General features: G+C 48.8%; 1 protein-coding gene across 5 annotated transcripts in view; it reads right to left on the reverse strand.

The window, feature by feature from the left end:
• Nucleotides 1-1,683: 1,683 nt before the first annotated feature.
• The window catches only part of LOC119091964 (UDP-xylose and UDP-N-acetylglucosamine transporter), a 20,060-nt gene continuing 5,685 nt past the window's right edge, over nt 1,684-16,058 (reverse strand). Inside the window, exons 1-8 of one of the 5 annotated variants that reach the window (XM_037214900.1) lie at nt 9,937-10,024; nt 7,714-7,847; nt 7,233-7,346; nt 6,228-6,330; nt 5,184-5,306; nt 4,392-4,592; nt 3,278-3,429; nt 1,684-2,474 (exon numbers count right to left, since the gene is read on the reverse strand). In XM_037214900.1, coding sequence (XP_037070795.1) covers nt 2,243-2,474; nt 3,278-3,429; nt 4,392-4,592; nt 5,184-5,306; nt 6,228-6,330; nt 7,233-7,346; nt 7,714-7,790 — 1,002 coding nt within the window. In that variant the 5' untranslated portion in view covers nt 7,791-7,847; nt 9,937-10,024 and the 3' untranslated portion in view covers nt 1,684-2,242. Of the gene's footprint in view, nt 2,475-3,277; nt 3,430-4,391; nt 4,593-5,183; nt 5,307-6,227; nt 6,331-7,232; nt 7,347-7,713; nt 7,848-9,747; nt 10,025-16,058 lie in introns of those variants that run through there. The other 4 variants (XM_037214898.1, XM_037214897.1, XM_037214902.1 and 1 more) reach the window with 4 other exon arrangements.

Raw genomic sequence — 16,058 nt, forward strand, 5'->3', positions numbered from 1 at the left:
CGAGCGTCAGCAACTTCCCAAGCTGGGCTTGGTGGGCCTCACACTGGGGTGATATCTGCATAGTAATGTTTGCGTTCTGCACTCCTGCTGCTCGCGCAGGGATGAGTTAAGGCAACGCACAGTCAATCCTAGCCCATCTCCGGGCTCGCAAAACTCGGTGGCAGTACTCGCACAAACGCGCTTATGCTGCCTATGTTCTGCCTTTTACTTGGGGCGCAGGTGGGGGCACAGGGGACACGTGCCGCCCTCATTAGGTTGCAAAGGGTCCTTCAGACCTTCCAGGACCTATAATCCAGTGTTCGGCTTAAGGGCCTAATGGGCTGGCCAGAGGTCGCATTATAAGGCGCCGGCCCACGGGGCTGGGCCCTCGAATGACAACCGGAGGGCCCTTGTGTACATTAGGACCCCTAAGCTGATGACAGCCTCCATGCCGGTCTGGCACTGCCATTACCGAACAGTCGGCTCCATGTCGTTCTGGGCGTTGAGGTCCATTTCCCAAGCAGGGACAAAGCCGGGCGCACAATTCACGTTGATCGGGGCCCCTGAATCAATGAAAGAGCCCTTGTGTCGGTGAGGAGTCGAATGTCTAACGGGGTCCTGTGGTGGTATGGCATATTTTAGGTATTTTAGTGCGTGTCGCCTCGATCAAGCTGGCGATGGATCGTCGCCTCGACCAGAGCTGGCGATGGACCGTCGCCTCGATCAGAGCTGGCGATGGATCGTCGCCTCAACCAGAGCTGGCGATGGACCGTCGCCTCGACCAGAGCTGGTGATGGATCGTCGCCTCGATCAGAGCTGGCGATGGACTGTCGCCTCGATCAGAGCTGGCGATGGACTGTCGCCTCGATCGGAGTTGGCGATGGACTGTCGCCTCGATCGGAGTTGGCGATGAATCGCCGACTCGAACAGAGCTGGTGATGGATCGCCGCCTCGATCGGAGTTGGTGCAGTCTCAATTCCGGACACCCACTCTCCAACGTCGACAGTCGGTGTTCTGTACGGGTGAAGCGCGTCTTCCGGCCTGCATAGTCAGACATCATCGCAATGATAAGTTATGCCGACCTCGTGACGTCCTTTGAGCAGCGACCTGAACACTTTGAAGTGGGCAGAGTGTCGGTATGACAAGACTTCTGCCAAGAACGCCGAGATCGCTGTGATTAAATCAGCCAGCTTCGAGAAGCGGGCGAGCTAGGTGAAGGGAATGTGAAGATGGGCGAGGGTATATCATCATGGTCCATGGCCGATGTGGTCCATGGCCGATGTGGAGGCTCCGGGACAGGTCAGCGCTTAGTGCCGTCGACTAGCAAGATCACCGGGATGGCCAGGAGTGGTACGCCTCGCATGCTAGCAGCGCGCGGCTAAAATGTTTTTTAATGTGTTAAAAATTATTTGCGCGCTCACGTGTCAGGCGCACGCATGGATAATTCATGTGTCATCGAAGCTTTACAAGGTACCCAGCTCCTGGCGCTACATTCCGTCCTCCGCCTCACACCCTCGCAAGAAGCGCGGGCTCTGCGAGGAATCGGACCCCGGACCTCTGGTAACCTCGAGTTCTCGGTTCACGCAGAACATGCACCGGTGTCCAGCGTGAGGAGACCGCCGGTTCAGATGAGCATCAATTCTGGCACCGGAGTGTCGACAACTTATCAAAGATTGGACGTCCCTCCCGGTCCTTGCCATTCGCATTGGTTTTTTGCATGTATTGTAAAACATGGTCAAAACAACAGATTGTGAGTGTGCGTGAGAACCTACCTACGCCACGATCACTGCAAAGAGCTGCTAGAAAAGGCGCCCCGCACCATATCAAACTGCAAATACAACACGCAGCTACCCGCACACAATTAAAGCGTCCCCAACCTAGACTCAGGCAAAAACCATCATCGCACCCGTGACACCAGAACGCTCCCGCTATGAAAGGTGAACATCAACAATGATGAGTGGAAACAGCTACGAGCTCTGTGAGCCCTTACAACACTTTGAGTCAAGCAATACAAAATCAGAGACCATAGGAAACACGAACAGGACAAGCCCAAGATTTCCATGAGGATTATGTACTGGCATTAATCATAAATCGATTACATGTAACACCACAAACAAATTGTGCCCTAGAAGAGCATAACAGCGCAAGCCAGCCTAAACGCGATGCGGTGACCATCTCCGCATCCAGGCCGTAGCGTCGACGCCCGGCCCGACGTCCGAACCCAGCAGTGCGCGCACCATCCGTACTGGTGCGGCGCGCGGCGCTACTTCTCGACGATGAGGCCGCTGGGCGCGAACGCGCCGCACGGGTCGGTGAAGAGCAGCGTGCCGGCGAACACGAGCGCCGAGCCCACCCAGTGCTGCGCCACGAACGGGTTGGCGAAGTACCAGATGGAGAAGAGCAGGCTGACGAACTTGCGCAGCGTCACGACCAGCGTCACCGTCAGCGAGGTGCACTGCTCGGTCAGCCGGAACACGGAGCTGATGCACACGTATCTGACACGCCATCCCGGTCAAGGACATCACGCCCGGATCGATACGACACTAGAAAAACACAGGCTGGAAAGCAGCGGGATGGGCACGCCATGGGGACAGCGTTAACGCCCCCTGGAATGCATGGTTAGGCGGCACTGACGCGGGTTGGACAAGGAACCAATCTGCATCGCAGACGCAACTCCGGCGCAGGAATCAGAGGTGCAAGCCGCCGTACAAGACATACAACACTGAGGACAATACCCAAACAGCAGGCAGAAGATATAACCCACCGTTGGGGGATGGTGCCAAAAATTATGCGGTGGCAATGACGCTAATCATGGTGCATGGGCCAGTCAGAGAGCCCGCAGCGTTGTGGATGCCGCAGTAGTTCAGGCGGGGTCTCAAAAAAACGCAGGGCGGATCGACGGCCGTTGAGTGATATCGATGACATCTGCACTACTTTGGCACGTTCCAGCTCCAGGCCAACTTGGCTGTGCACCGTAGAGGAATCTAACACAATTCCAAAACTGCGGTTTCCCGACAGCACGGCGACACCCACGCCAAGCGTGGCATCATGACATCGGGAAAAGCACCGGACACACGGCAAAAACGGTCTTTGGACAAGTGGAATACCTTTTGCGTTTTGAATGAGTACTACCGGCACATGGCGTGCCTGAGAGCCGCATGGTCCACGTGCATACAGAAAACATGACAACGGAATTACTTACAAAAACGGCAACTGGGTATGCCGAGCATAGCGCAAATTACTGACGATGGAAAAGCAGTCATGCGCCTGCTTCGGCGACCCCTCGACAAAAGGATACTGCGTGATGACGTTGCAGAGCAGGCAGAGCCAGAGCCTGGGGACGGGCAGCTCGAGCGTGCCGACCAGCACGGCCTCCGACTCAGAGAACAGCCGCGCATGGTGAATGATGTCCGGCATCAGCAGTAGGAAGCCTGGCAGCGGCAGGGAGTGCTGCCAGCAACACCAGAACATGACTCAGCACATACAGCCGGATAACACACACGATGGCCCTTTACCTCGCCGCGGCGTGGGTGAGCGCTTTCGCTGTAAGGTTGTTTTCTGTGATTGTTGTTAAAAATTAGTTCTCTTGGACGATGGATAGTTCAGAAAGTGGGTCGTGAACTTAGTGAACATCCATGCCGCGATGTTATTGTCCTGAATTTCACTTTAGTTTTACATGCCACTGGCGTGAGTTAGATCAAGTAAATGCAAACTTTACGCTGCCCATTCAGCTTTGAGATTTACGCCCGAGTGAAGCCAATCACACAGATCGAATGTTAAAAACTACGTTTCAACCTGGGTACTGCATGCATCGAGGCCAACATCTTGATGGCTGAATTGTCCAAGACAATACCCATATGTAATTGTACTTTCAGCCCGGCAAATACGTTCCGTATACAATGCGTAAGGAACTACAATTTGTGGCAGCCGCATTTGAACAGAAGAGATCATTGTTCGGACGTTGCTTTCGGCAACGGGCACCCATGAAAACGAGTCAGCGTTGTCTTGGCGCCCTCTGTGAGGGTCGGTGCGAGCGCCCTCTACTTGCGGATTGGATGTAGGGCTCGATCAGCTAGCCAGATGCAGCCGCAAACAGGCGTGCATGCACCAACCGTCAAGCACAATAACTTTTAAATGCCGTTACCATATGAAACGTTTCAGGTGTTCCGCACTCCGGCATGAGCGCACGTGGTACCTGTACCCACAGACACCCTATACAGGAACACCAGAAAATGGCCGCGCATACGACACCACACATGACACCCCACACGTGAATCGCACCCGCGGAATGTATCTAGACCCGACCGCGTCTGACAGCAGCTTTTCAACACGACTGACGCACTGGCCGCCGCGCTACCAGGACTGCCCGTCACCATTCCGGCGGCGAGCGGCTCTCGCTCTCTCCTGCCTACCGTGATGAAGAGGGCCTGCTGGGCGTGCTTGCCGTGGGTCTTGTAAAGCACCTCCTGGAAGATGCCGAGCCGGGCTGACAGCAGGAGCGCCGCGGTCAGCACGCCGGCGCCCACGGCCAGCGTCACCGGACTGCTGCGGTCCAGGCCGGCCGGCTGCTCCACCGTCGCCGCCGCGTCCGCCTTCTTGGCGTTCTTCACAGCCTGGCCAGCCCACAGCGCCCGTCAGCGCGGTGTGCGCGGCTTGAGGCGCGGCTGGCGGGCGGCCAGACACCGGCCCGCCAGCGCCCGGGCAGCGATGAGACACTCGACAACACGATCGCAGGCGCGACTACTGACAGGTCCGAGTCGGGCCGTGACGGCTTGCGCAAAACAGTAAAATACTGAGAAACTTAGCATAGACACCAGCGCGCAACGGCAGACGCCTTCAACCTGCTTCATTTCAAACTTAAGACACACAAGATGCACCTATCCCTCAAGTCTACATAAAGAGGCCCAGAACAGGTCCCGCTGATCGAACACTATCTGGACTCATGGCGCATGTTGCGCACGGGAGTGCAGCACCGCCTGATCATTCACATTCTCTGGAATATAGCTCACCTGAGATGCCAGAGTGCACAGGATAATGCCCAGGGAGATGAGCACGACCGCAATACATAGCTCACCTGAGATGCCAGAGTGCACAGGATAATGCCCAGGGAGATGAGCACGACCGCAATATATAGCTCACCTGAGATGCCAGAGTGCACAGGATAATGCCCAGGGTGATGAGCACGACCGCAATATATAGCTCACCTGAGATGCCAGAGTGCACAGGATAATGCCCAGGGTGATGAGCACGACCGCAATATATTTGTGCTTTCGGTAAAATCGCTTGAGCACGACCATACCCATCAGCAAGTTGGCGACAAGAGAGCCCTAAAACAGAACAGTAGCCGTTCCGGCTCTGGGTATCTCGGATGTGCCTGCATGCATAATTGTCTCAATATCCGGCCTCGCAAGCAAACTCGTGAAGATCACAAAACACACCTCGTGATCGTGAATTACACGCAAGCATAAATGCTCGTGAATTACGAAGCGTGATGCCGAAACGAATGCTGATCACCCACCAAAGGCGGTATTGATCCTTTCCATGTTACCAGATAAACGCAGCGGGGCTGCATATCAGATCAAACGTATGCAAAAGAGCACCGACGCGGGCATAGTGCTACACTGGTCGCTTCATAGCTGTGCAGCTTCTTAACACGTAAAAAGTGGAGACAATGCATACAGAAACAACCAACAGTCGCGGCACAACCTGTGGCATGGACATGACACAAACGAGAGGCACAGTGATGGATGTTATGTGGGTAGGGGGGGGGGGGGCTGGGGGTGGTAATCTATTAGCACATTCAGACAGCTGAGAGCTCTTATAAACACTGGGATGGGCCAGCTGCCGTCAGGGCTGGTAAGCTCAAATGACAAACTGCTTCAGCTATCATACACGACAAAAAAACAAACTTGAAAGTGTAAGCATTTGTGACATATGCGGGTATGCAGAAAATCCCTGCATGCAGTAACAAACAGAACTGGCAAACAACCTTCTATGCCATTAAATACCAATGACGTTTAGATTTACTTCAGCTATAAACTATGAACTTTAATCAGATGAAGCAAACATTAATCTGATGGCAATGTATAACAGACGGAATTTATGGGGAGTTTTGACATCACGCACACCCATACACACGCAAGCACGCACGCACGTGCACAAACACACGCATTTTAAGACAATCCTGTGCCCCCAGAGATGAGGCCAGAGCATGCGGCCGGCCCTTGGTTGCCAGATGGCACGCGTACCGACTTGAAGATCATATGAAGAGGCATGGGGATGCCGAAGTTCAGCGCGTAGTTGTTCAACACGCTTGATGCGAAGAACATCCCAACCATGATCACGTACTCCCTGCCATACATATATCATTTGAAACGAAAATAATATGTACCGTGTTTCGCGCTAGCAGGTATCACAAATCACGCATCCAGTTGTCATCCATTATCCATTGAAATAAACGCAAAATTCGCGTAAGTTCAGTTTCAAACACATATAAACGACACTGAGCTTGGTCCCCCGTCTACTTTCGCAGCGGCGTATCGCCTTATAAAGGAAATCTGACATGAGCGCTTGTGAACCTCTCGCAACCAGGTAATACAAGTGGGTGGAATGTATGTGCATGAGATCGTGAGTGCCACGAATAACGGTACTATCCCATCACTTACGTAAATATGTAACGTTAACGCTGCAACGTTCTCCATCACATCTGAAGTACGCATGTAAAGCATATAGGTACGCATGGATTTCGGTCTAAAAAAGACTAGGTACGCACCATTGCCCATCACAATACAGTTAACAAGACCCGCGCTGTCCAATATACTGATATTACCAGCGCTGTTGACCGACCAGAGTAAGCAAATACCGAAACATGGAGGAAAATCTGGATTATTAAAAAAGTGGAATAAAAAACACTTGGTTTTTACGTAATCTTGTCGTGCCCGTAGCTATGGATTCGCTGCGCAGAAACCGTCCTTAAATAACTCGACAACGGCCGACTGACACATCAACGGTGTCAAGGTGTCATGAAGAAGCCGTGGCATCCCCCGATAAAACTCGTCGCCACAATTTGACCGAGGTCACGGTGAAAATTGCGTAACCGTGTCGATCCTTGTCACGCGTCATACTTGGCAAGAACTCCATTTCAAGAACTCAGTTATCCATTCCATTCTATGAGATGCTCCGTCGAATTTCCCCTCAAAGACCAAGTGACAACTGAGCGCAGGCGTATCGAGGACAACAAACAAGCAACTTACCTAATGGGTATCTTGGAAGACTCTCTCCCACACCTCATAGTAAACAGGAATCCATGAACAGATATAAAGAGAAATTGAGAAAATGTCACCAAGTTTCCACAACCGGGGTGAGCTCTGAAAAATAGCAGGAATTAAACAGAGGCTTGGTTTTGTGTATTTGGACAACAATGTTACACGACGACAATCCGGCACGCTGGCATATGAGCGACAGATGCAAAGACGATTAGCGAGGGAAGTTCATCAAAGACGGCTGGTTACAAATGATCGGATAATTCTTGTCAATTGAGCGTATGATTTATTTATTCCACGGCTTTCACAGATAGCGAGCGATTGGGAAAACACGAGTTATTCCAAACAGATGTCCCGTCAGCACAGACCGATAACACAATTTGTCCGAAGCAGATTTTCCTTCAGCGCAGACCGATTAAGACTATGTAAAACCAAATGCAACTGGGCACACATTTTTACCGATGCAGCTTACTTTGTCAGGAACTCCAGAAAGACCACGTTGGAGCAGCATCCGAGCATCACCAGGACGATGGCTGCTGCAGGCTGCATGGCTGGTAACTTTGATATTTGGTGTGGCACAATTAGCAACCACTAACTCCCTCTTATCTGGAAAATGAGAGTGAGAATGTCACAACAGATCCAGAAACCTTGTCATGGGGTAAAAACAGGAGATGCAGTTGATTGAGATTAATTACAAATTTCAAAATGATTAGGAACAACCTTAAATACTTTGTCTATGGGGCTTTATAATATAATATTATTATTTCTATTATTTTATATATTTTATAATTTTATTATTATATATTATGTTACATAATATATCCCATGTTATATATACATCATAATATTATAACTTTATAAATTCAGTGTGTGGACAAACAACAGATGTACAGCATTCAACCAACACTGCCTGCAAGGAAACAATAATTTACAAAAGAAAATTATAGGTTGCCACAGTGTTTTGGTCACTTTTGCACTGCCACATAAATGGTGTGCAGAAGTGTCATTGAAAAAAGACATGGCATCTAATCTGGCATGCTTCCCAGTCACATTTGGACACAAGGACTCTGCAGACTCCATGACTGATGGGGGGTCATGGTTGCACAATTGTAATTTTCCTTTGCCAATGCCATAAATCCCAAGAGGCTCAGACAAACCTGCCAAAAATAGCAATGTCAAGATGGTAAACAATCCAATTATATGGCAATGAATGGCCTACACAGGCCATCTTCTGACCAGTTCTCATTTGAAAATGTATATGGACTAAAATACAGCCCATTCATACTGACACCCCCATCACTACAACACATTCCAGGTCTCAACAAGAGCACACAGCCCTGTGTGGTAGTCTGCAAACTACCACAAGGGTTGTCATGATCTTGCTGGGACAGTGCAGCTCCACATATGGAAAATGCAGGGTGGCTGGTGTGACAGTGACCACTTGAGCTTCAAAGATGGCACTGCACTGCCATACTTATGTTTGCAATCAAGTTAACTGGTATGAATCATGGATGAGTCTGAGTTCAGCTTTCCTTGGGCTTGCATACATCCCTTCTCAAAATTCAAAAATCAATGCTCTCAAAGCTGATAAACAACTTATTTGATCAATGATAAAGTAAGACTGGGCAAAACAATTATGGAAGGAAGAACAAAGCAATGGGCTTAGATTTTTGCAGATGTAGTTGTCATCCTTTTAGCTCATTGACTGCTGCATTTGCTTCCATAATTGTTTCCAAGCTTTCCAGGGGTTCTGGCATTCTGGCATTCTGGCATTCTGAAATTCTGTGTGCATTCTTTTTGTCATGACACTTGCTTTATACCATTCCACATCAGCTTTGCCAGAGCTGCATCCACATCTGTCATTTGACTATCATACATTTTTCAAGGGCGCTGCATGACCTCTAGCAGTCGATGCGCCCTAAAACCCCAAATCATCATCATCATCATACATTTTTCACTGCTGGGTGTTACCCCAGCCTCTAGTTAGGTGGTAACGACCTTACATCAAGAATCTTGCCTAAGCTTCCACCCAGCATACTTAACAAACCTGCATACAGCTAATGTCAAAACATTCTTGTGGCTAAGGCAAGAACAGGGGGATCAAACATAACATTATAACATTCTGCAATTGTTCAGCTGAATAGGCTCAACACCAATCCTCAGGCACTAGCTGTTTAAATGCATGTGAATTGAGCAAGACAGCATAACCAACCACCTTGCTGTTTTGAGCTTTGCAATGTTGTGTTATATGCAATATATGTGCTCACTAAATGTGCATCCATATTCCTGTGTCAATGACAGGATTGCTCTTTTACTATGTACACTGCATATCTATTTACCACCATACACTTAAATCAAAGTCCACCAGGTGGATCTTAATGCAAATACATCATCCTTTGGCACAGCAACCTCCCCCTCACAGCCATTGCTCATCGGCACACTCCGAGTTAGGGTTGATTTTGTCACAGCAAAGTTAAAATGTTAGTAAAATGGTTTTATTTCCCACCTGTATGGCAATTACATCAATTCTCGCACAAAACATCGCAAATCTTGACGAGATCGCGCACATGCATGTCAATGGCACACGAAGCTAAATTTGGGCCGATTTCTCCCATTTAGGAGCTGGATTTGCTAAAGTGGGACATCTCACAGTACCCTGGGACATGTAACATGTACTGCCATAGTCCTAACAGACCGTGGCACAGCCCAGATCAGGCCCTATGCTTCACCACAGCATGTAAAAACTCGTGGAATAGTAAACCGGAGAAGCAAATAAAGCGGGCCCAAGCCGGCAGCCTAAATGCGCTATATTTGTCTCAACTGGGTTACAACTCTGCTTATTCTTGCCATATTGGGAATCGAAGGTTTTAGCTTCGCCTCTTCTTTCATTTGCCTGTCAATAAGCGCTCGGATGGGGGTGAGGGGTCAAGTTGCCCCGTACCCGCGAGGGTCTTCTCAAAAGGCTTTCCGAACGGCGCGGAGTAGCCGTACCAAACTTGGCATGACTACAGAAAACTGAATGACAGATATTTTGGTGCAAAATTAGATGTACCAAGCCTCTCCAGAAGCCCTGTGCCAAGCAAGATCGCTGACCTTTGGTAAGTCCAACTCATACAATGGCTGTATGCGAAGAAGAATTTTAGGGAATCCTTCAATGGCATGCAGCAAAGGAGGGTTAGACGAAACCATACGCATCTCAGATAGCTTCTTAGGCAATCAACCAGCAGAATTTAAAATCACAACTAACACCATTGATCTAAGCTCAGGTATGAAGATCAGAGCGAGGTTATTACTACCCTGTTTTTTCTCGAGAGCTTCGTTTTATATGAAAGCTTCTGGTACTTAATTCGTTTTATTCGTAACAGGGACCGCAATACACATGTTCCATGGACTTTTGCAGTTCCTGATACTGATTTGAATGGCAAACTAGGATTATCTCGTATTTGGTTACCTTGACCTCAAAAAGGTTAAACAATTTGTAATGAGACGCCAAGTGTTTCACCACATCTTCTCTGTATTTTAGTCTCGCACCGTCGGGGCTGCAGCCCCTGACGGTGCACCTGCCCTCGCTGCTCTCCCAACGGCGACTCCCCGACAGCGGGGGCCGCGAGCCGGGGCCGTGCGAACTGCGGCGGCGGCGCGCATCTGCCGCGCAGCCGGGGCCGGCCTGCGAACCTGACCGCGTGCCGCGCCCCGCCCCAGCAGGGGTGCAGGACACATACAACTGCACTACGAACACAATTCCACCGACCTCGCTGCTCATTTGCATAGCGCAGGTATCTAGCTACACGGCGGTTGCACGAGGAGTTCTGAGGACACTTTAGACACCAATCAGGACTTTTATATTTTTTCCTTATTTCACCCCTGAGTCATGACATAGAAACCTCAAATTTTGGCACAAGTGAGTTCACGTTAAGGTCAAGCTACCCTGTGAATATTGCATCTCAAGCTATCTTAGTTTTGGAGATCTCAGGGGTTGGTTAACTTGTGCCCCACCCGAGCGAAGCGTATTCAGCAGGCCACCCAGGAGAATGTTTACTTCAGCCCGACACACTACCTATGTGTATGGAATATGGTATACCATGTTATAATATGGCGAACCACGGTACATGGAAGTGTGACACATGGTTAAGTATTACTATCTATCCTACCCGCAAGCTGGATGCTTCTTTTCACTCCCATTTTATTGCAGCATTTTCATTTCTCATTTTATTGTTGACTCCATTACCGTGGAAAGGGCATTGCTTTTACTGCTATTTATACTGACATGGGTCTGATCCAATCTGTCGTCAACACCATTATCTGGAATATGTGACGCCATGCGTGCTGGCGGAGCCTTCGATGTGAGGGCTGAGAGGAAAAGTTTTTAGCCTTAACTTCCTTTTTCCTTCACATTTTAACGTCTAACTCGCGCTTACCGCAGACCATAACGCCCCGCTTATAAAATGGTGAGTAGAGGTGTGGCTCCTGCTCCGATACTACCATCACCTATCCCACGCGTAGGTTGAGTGTTCCCCTCCCCCCCCCCCCCAATTCTCATCTCATTTCATTGCTTCCCCTCCTACATCAAGTGTTCACGCACTTGTGTACAAAAGGTCTATCGATCCTTCGCTGCTACTGGTGCTAGGATGGCGCCTATCCTTTCATTGAACTCCCATTTTCAGTGACAAAGCCCATGTTTGAGATGCGAGGCGTTTCAGTTCCTGTTCTCCATCTTTTACAATTACCCTGACGCTACTTACTTAGTGGAGAACGCAACCAAACACCACACCAATCATTGTCACTCACCTTCTCATGGCCACTCTTAGCCGTTCAACTCCCCTCTCACCTATTCTACGTTGCATTCCCCCCTCCCTAAAAAGTGGAGATAAGTGCCTCCACCCAACCTGACGTACACGCCAACGCGAGAGCTTCTGGCTTAAACTCCCGCTTCTTTAGCCCCGTTCGATCTGTCGTCAGCACGATTATCAGCTAGAATGCGTGACATCAGGCCTCCTGACAGAGGCCAATTTCGATCTGTCGCCAGCACGATTGTCAGCTGAAATGCGTGACGTCACGCATGCTGACGGAGCGTTTGATATGTGGGCTGACGGGAAAGTTTCTTTAGCTTTGCTCTCCCTTCCTCTTTTATCTTTTACTTTCAATTCCCACAATAACTCTGGCTTACCACCGACCATGACACACTAGGAACAAAGTGGTGTTTGGAAGTGTGGCTTCTGTTCCAGTATTACCATCATCTATCCCGTCCATATGTTGAGCGCTTGCTCCCATTTCCAACTTATTTCAATTTCGGCCCTCTCTAAATGCTGGACTTATAATGCTATCATTTTACCGAGGCAACGCAGTCACATACCGCACCAATCACTGTCACTCACCGTTTCATGGCTACTCTAAGCATTTCAACTCCCTCCCTTTCTTTCTTACGTCGAATTTCCCCCAAGATCAGAGACAAGTGCCCCCACCCCACCTAACGTACTCGCCAACGCAGGAGCTACCAAATCAAACTCCCGCTTCAGTCGGAGTGATTTTTTGATCTCGTAACGCTTTTACCCCATCCTGACAGGCTGACAAAAAATTCGGGCATCATCGTCAGCCGGTACATGACGTAACAGGCCATGTGGCTTTGTGGTCGCGTGATATGACGTAGGCAAATGCTGAACCGTGATTGGTGCTGACAGACGCGCTAACGACAGATCGAACGGGGCCTAGGATTTTGGTCGGCTCGTTAGAGTGGAGAGAAAGCGCTACCAGATTTAAGAATCACTCCGTCAAAGAAGCGAGGGTTTTATTTGGTAGCTTTTGCGTTGGCGAGTACGTTAGGAGGGGTGGGGACATTTGTCTCTGGTTTGGGGAATGCAACGTACGGTAGATAGGAAGGGAATTGGACCACCGAGGGTAGCCATGAAAAAGCGGGTGACAGTGATTGGTGTGGCGTATGGTTGCGTTCCCCAGTAAATAAATAGCATTAGAGAAATCGTAAAACATGGAGAGCAGGAACAAAAACAGTAGTAGTAGAAAACATAGATTGTAACAAAGAATATCACTAGGATCATTTTTATTAAAAGGGAGCGTGTATATCGACTCATGAGTCGATTTACTGAAAACGGCCCTTCTGTGTAAATCACGTCGGATCCGAGTCGATTTACACACAACTGCACCACTGTGTAAATCGAGTCAGATTCATGACGTCACGTTTGCGCATGCGCATTCGCCTGCGTTTGCGACCGTGTCCGCGCCGACGCGCGGTTTTGAACGCCGGGCGGTGTCGAGGTGCGGGTGAGGGTGGATGTGGTGCGCGGCAAATGAGGATTGAAGGTATGTGCATATTGTGCGTGCATGAAGGTATGTGCATGTAGAATCGAGTCACAGATCAATGAAAGTAATTTCATTAAATAGGTACACTTGGCCAGAGACGAGGCGTAGGTCAAAATCAGGGTGCTTTCAACCAGGGACGGCGCAGCAATGGCATAGGGCTGTCCCTGCCCCCTCCCCCCCCCCCTCCCATTGCCGGCAGACGGGTAGATGGCAGCAGTTCCAAATCAGGATCTCCTTGAACTTTGAAGACCCCTTTTGTGGATTGAAAGTATGCTGTTCTTGGTGACAAAGCCCTTTCACGTGCCAGGAGGCCATGTTGTATGGTACCAATGCCCTTTGTTGCAAAATTATAAGGTCCTGTTTGTTTATTGTCAACATCTATTTACCTGGATATAATGCTTATAACAGTTTGGTAAAAGAACATATGCCTGCAATTTTCCTTTCCCTTCAACTTTCAAGACAACATTGCCCATGAGGTCCCCTGTGAGGCAGCCCCATTTTGCTTAGGAGGCCCCTTGGATATCCTCCCCCCAAACCAAAAATCCATGGTGCCATTCCCTCTGTCAGCATCAGCAGGCTGGACTGATTTTCCCTCACTTGTTTCTACTCTTTGTATTTAGGTATTCATTAAAAGTAGTACATACTTTGTACCTATACATTTTGTCACAATGGGAGCAGGTTTGGTCAGCTGATTGAATGTTACAGTGCTTATGTATAAGATAATGGTGATCTTCAGCTGATTTTTTGAATGCCTGTCTTCTGGTTTGAAAAGGAATTGGCCCATCCTGGCTGAAAGCAAGACTGGGTAGGTGTTTTCATCAAAATATGTGGATTTTGTGGAAATGCTGGAAAGTAATTTACATCAGGTGGTATTAATTTAAGAAAACATTTGACCAGTACATATATGCTTCTAACAAAATGTATTGAAAGCTGTAAAGGAACAGCTGGGAATGATTAAGTTTTTTTTCAAAGTCTAGCATTGACAAGGAGATATCTTGTGAGTGAGGTACCCAATTGTAACAAAACAAGTGGGCCAAAAACAGGTATTTATCAATTTTAAAAACTTTGGGAAAACAGCGGCTGTGTTTGAAAAGCAAATTTGGATCTGGTGAGGCAAGGAAGGATGTTGCTGGAGATCTTAGCTTCATCAACATGCATTTTAGGACCCACTAAGGTTAGAATGCAAACAATAAACATGATTGTTGTTGTTCACAGCTGTTCACATACTCTTTACATGTATGCAAACTTATTAAAAAGCAGTGTTTAGATCATATATATATATATATATATATATATATATATATATTATATATATATATATATATATATATATATATATATATGTAAGAAAGCTGTAGGTGTGGCTGACTGACAAGGACCATGCTGAGAAGTTGGCCATCACAGAGGTCTCCCGGACTGCGACCAGTTTCTATGCAGCTTCCATATGCTAGCAAACATGCTGGCTTTTTCAGTTTGTTTTCATAACCTATCAAGGTTGCAAATTGGATTGACTCTCCTCATTGCCCTTGTTTGTCTAATATTATTACTTAATGGCTTGATCATCCTCCGCAGTGGCAAAAAAGCTGAATGCCGTGCTGAGTGATCCTGCATTATACATCAGTGGTTGGAGCCAAACTAGGCTTAAAAACATTTTATGTGGTATACAGCCTTGATAACTTTTTCATATAGCACTAATGGTCTGGCTCTTGTCTCTGGCCCTGATAGTCTAATGTAGTACTCCTGCAGTCTGGTTGCCCGGCCCCTGATGTTCTAGATCAGAAGGCCCAATGTTGTGTTTATGGTGAGCCCTTTGCTGGCTTGGCAGGCTGTGTTACAAGCCAGGAAGCCCTGTACTGGATTAAGAGGCACTCTCTATTCAAGAGGCCCCTTTGGATGCATCAGATAGCAGCAGTTCCAAGGTCGGGCTTCCTGACCTGATATTACTGCCCTTGAGAGTCTGGCGAGGTACTCCTACCTCCTGGTACTCTGGCCCCTGGTGGCCAGACCTGACAACTCCTGCCCCCCAGTGGGTCTGACCTGGTACTACTTCCGCCCTGGGTGGCCTTACCCAGTACCACAACTTGATTGTGTGAATTGGTACCAGTGCTCCTGGTAGCATAATCTGCTGTCTCATGGTGATCTGACATGGTACTTGTGCCACATGGTAGAAGGACTTGATACCTCTGCCCCTGATGGTCTTATCTGGTACCCCTGTGCTTAGTGGTTGGGCCTGGTATTCCTGCCACCTGATAGGGTACCCCCACTATTGATGGTCTGACCTGGCACTGCACTGCTGCTGCCAGCTGGTCTGACCTGGTACCCATGCCCCCTGCTTGTTTGGCATGGTGCCTTGTGCCTGATGGTCTGACCTGGTGCTACTGATGATCAGACCATCAGTGTGTGGGGTCACCAGATCAGACTACTGGAGTTAGAATTACCAGGTCAGGCCACCAGGAGGTGGGTACCAGATCTACCCCTGATGATCTGACCTGGTACCATGAG

Source organism: Pollicipes pollicipes, unplaced genomic scaffold (genome assembly GCF_011947565.3).
Source record: "Pollicipes pollicipes isolate AB1234 unplaced genomic scaffold, Ppol_2.1 Scaffold_3447;HRSCAF=4054_pilon_pilon_pilon, whole genome shotgun sequence".
NCBI lineage: Eukaryota > Metazoa > Arthropoda > Thecostraca > Pollicipedomorpha > Pollicipedidae > Pollicipes > Pollicipes pollicipes.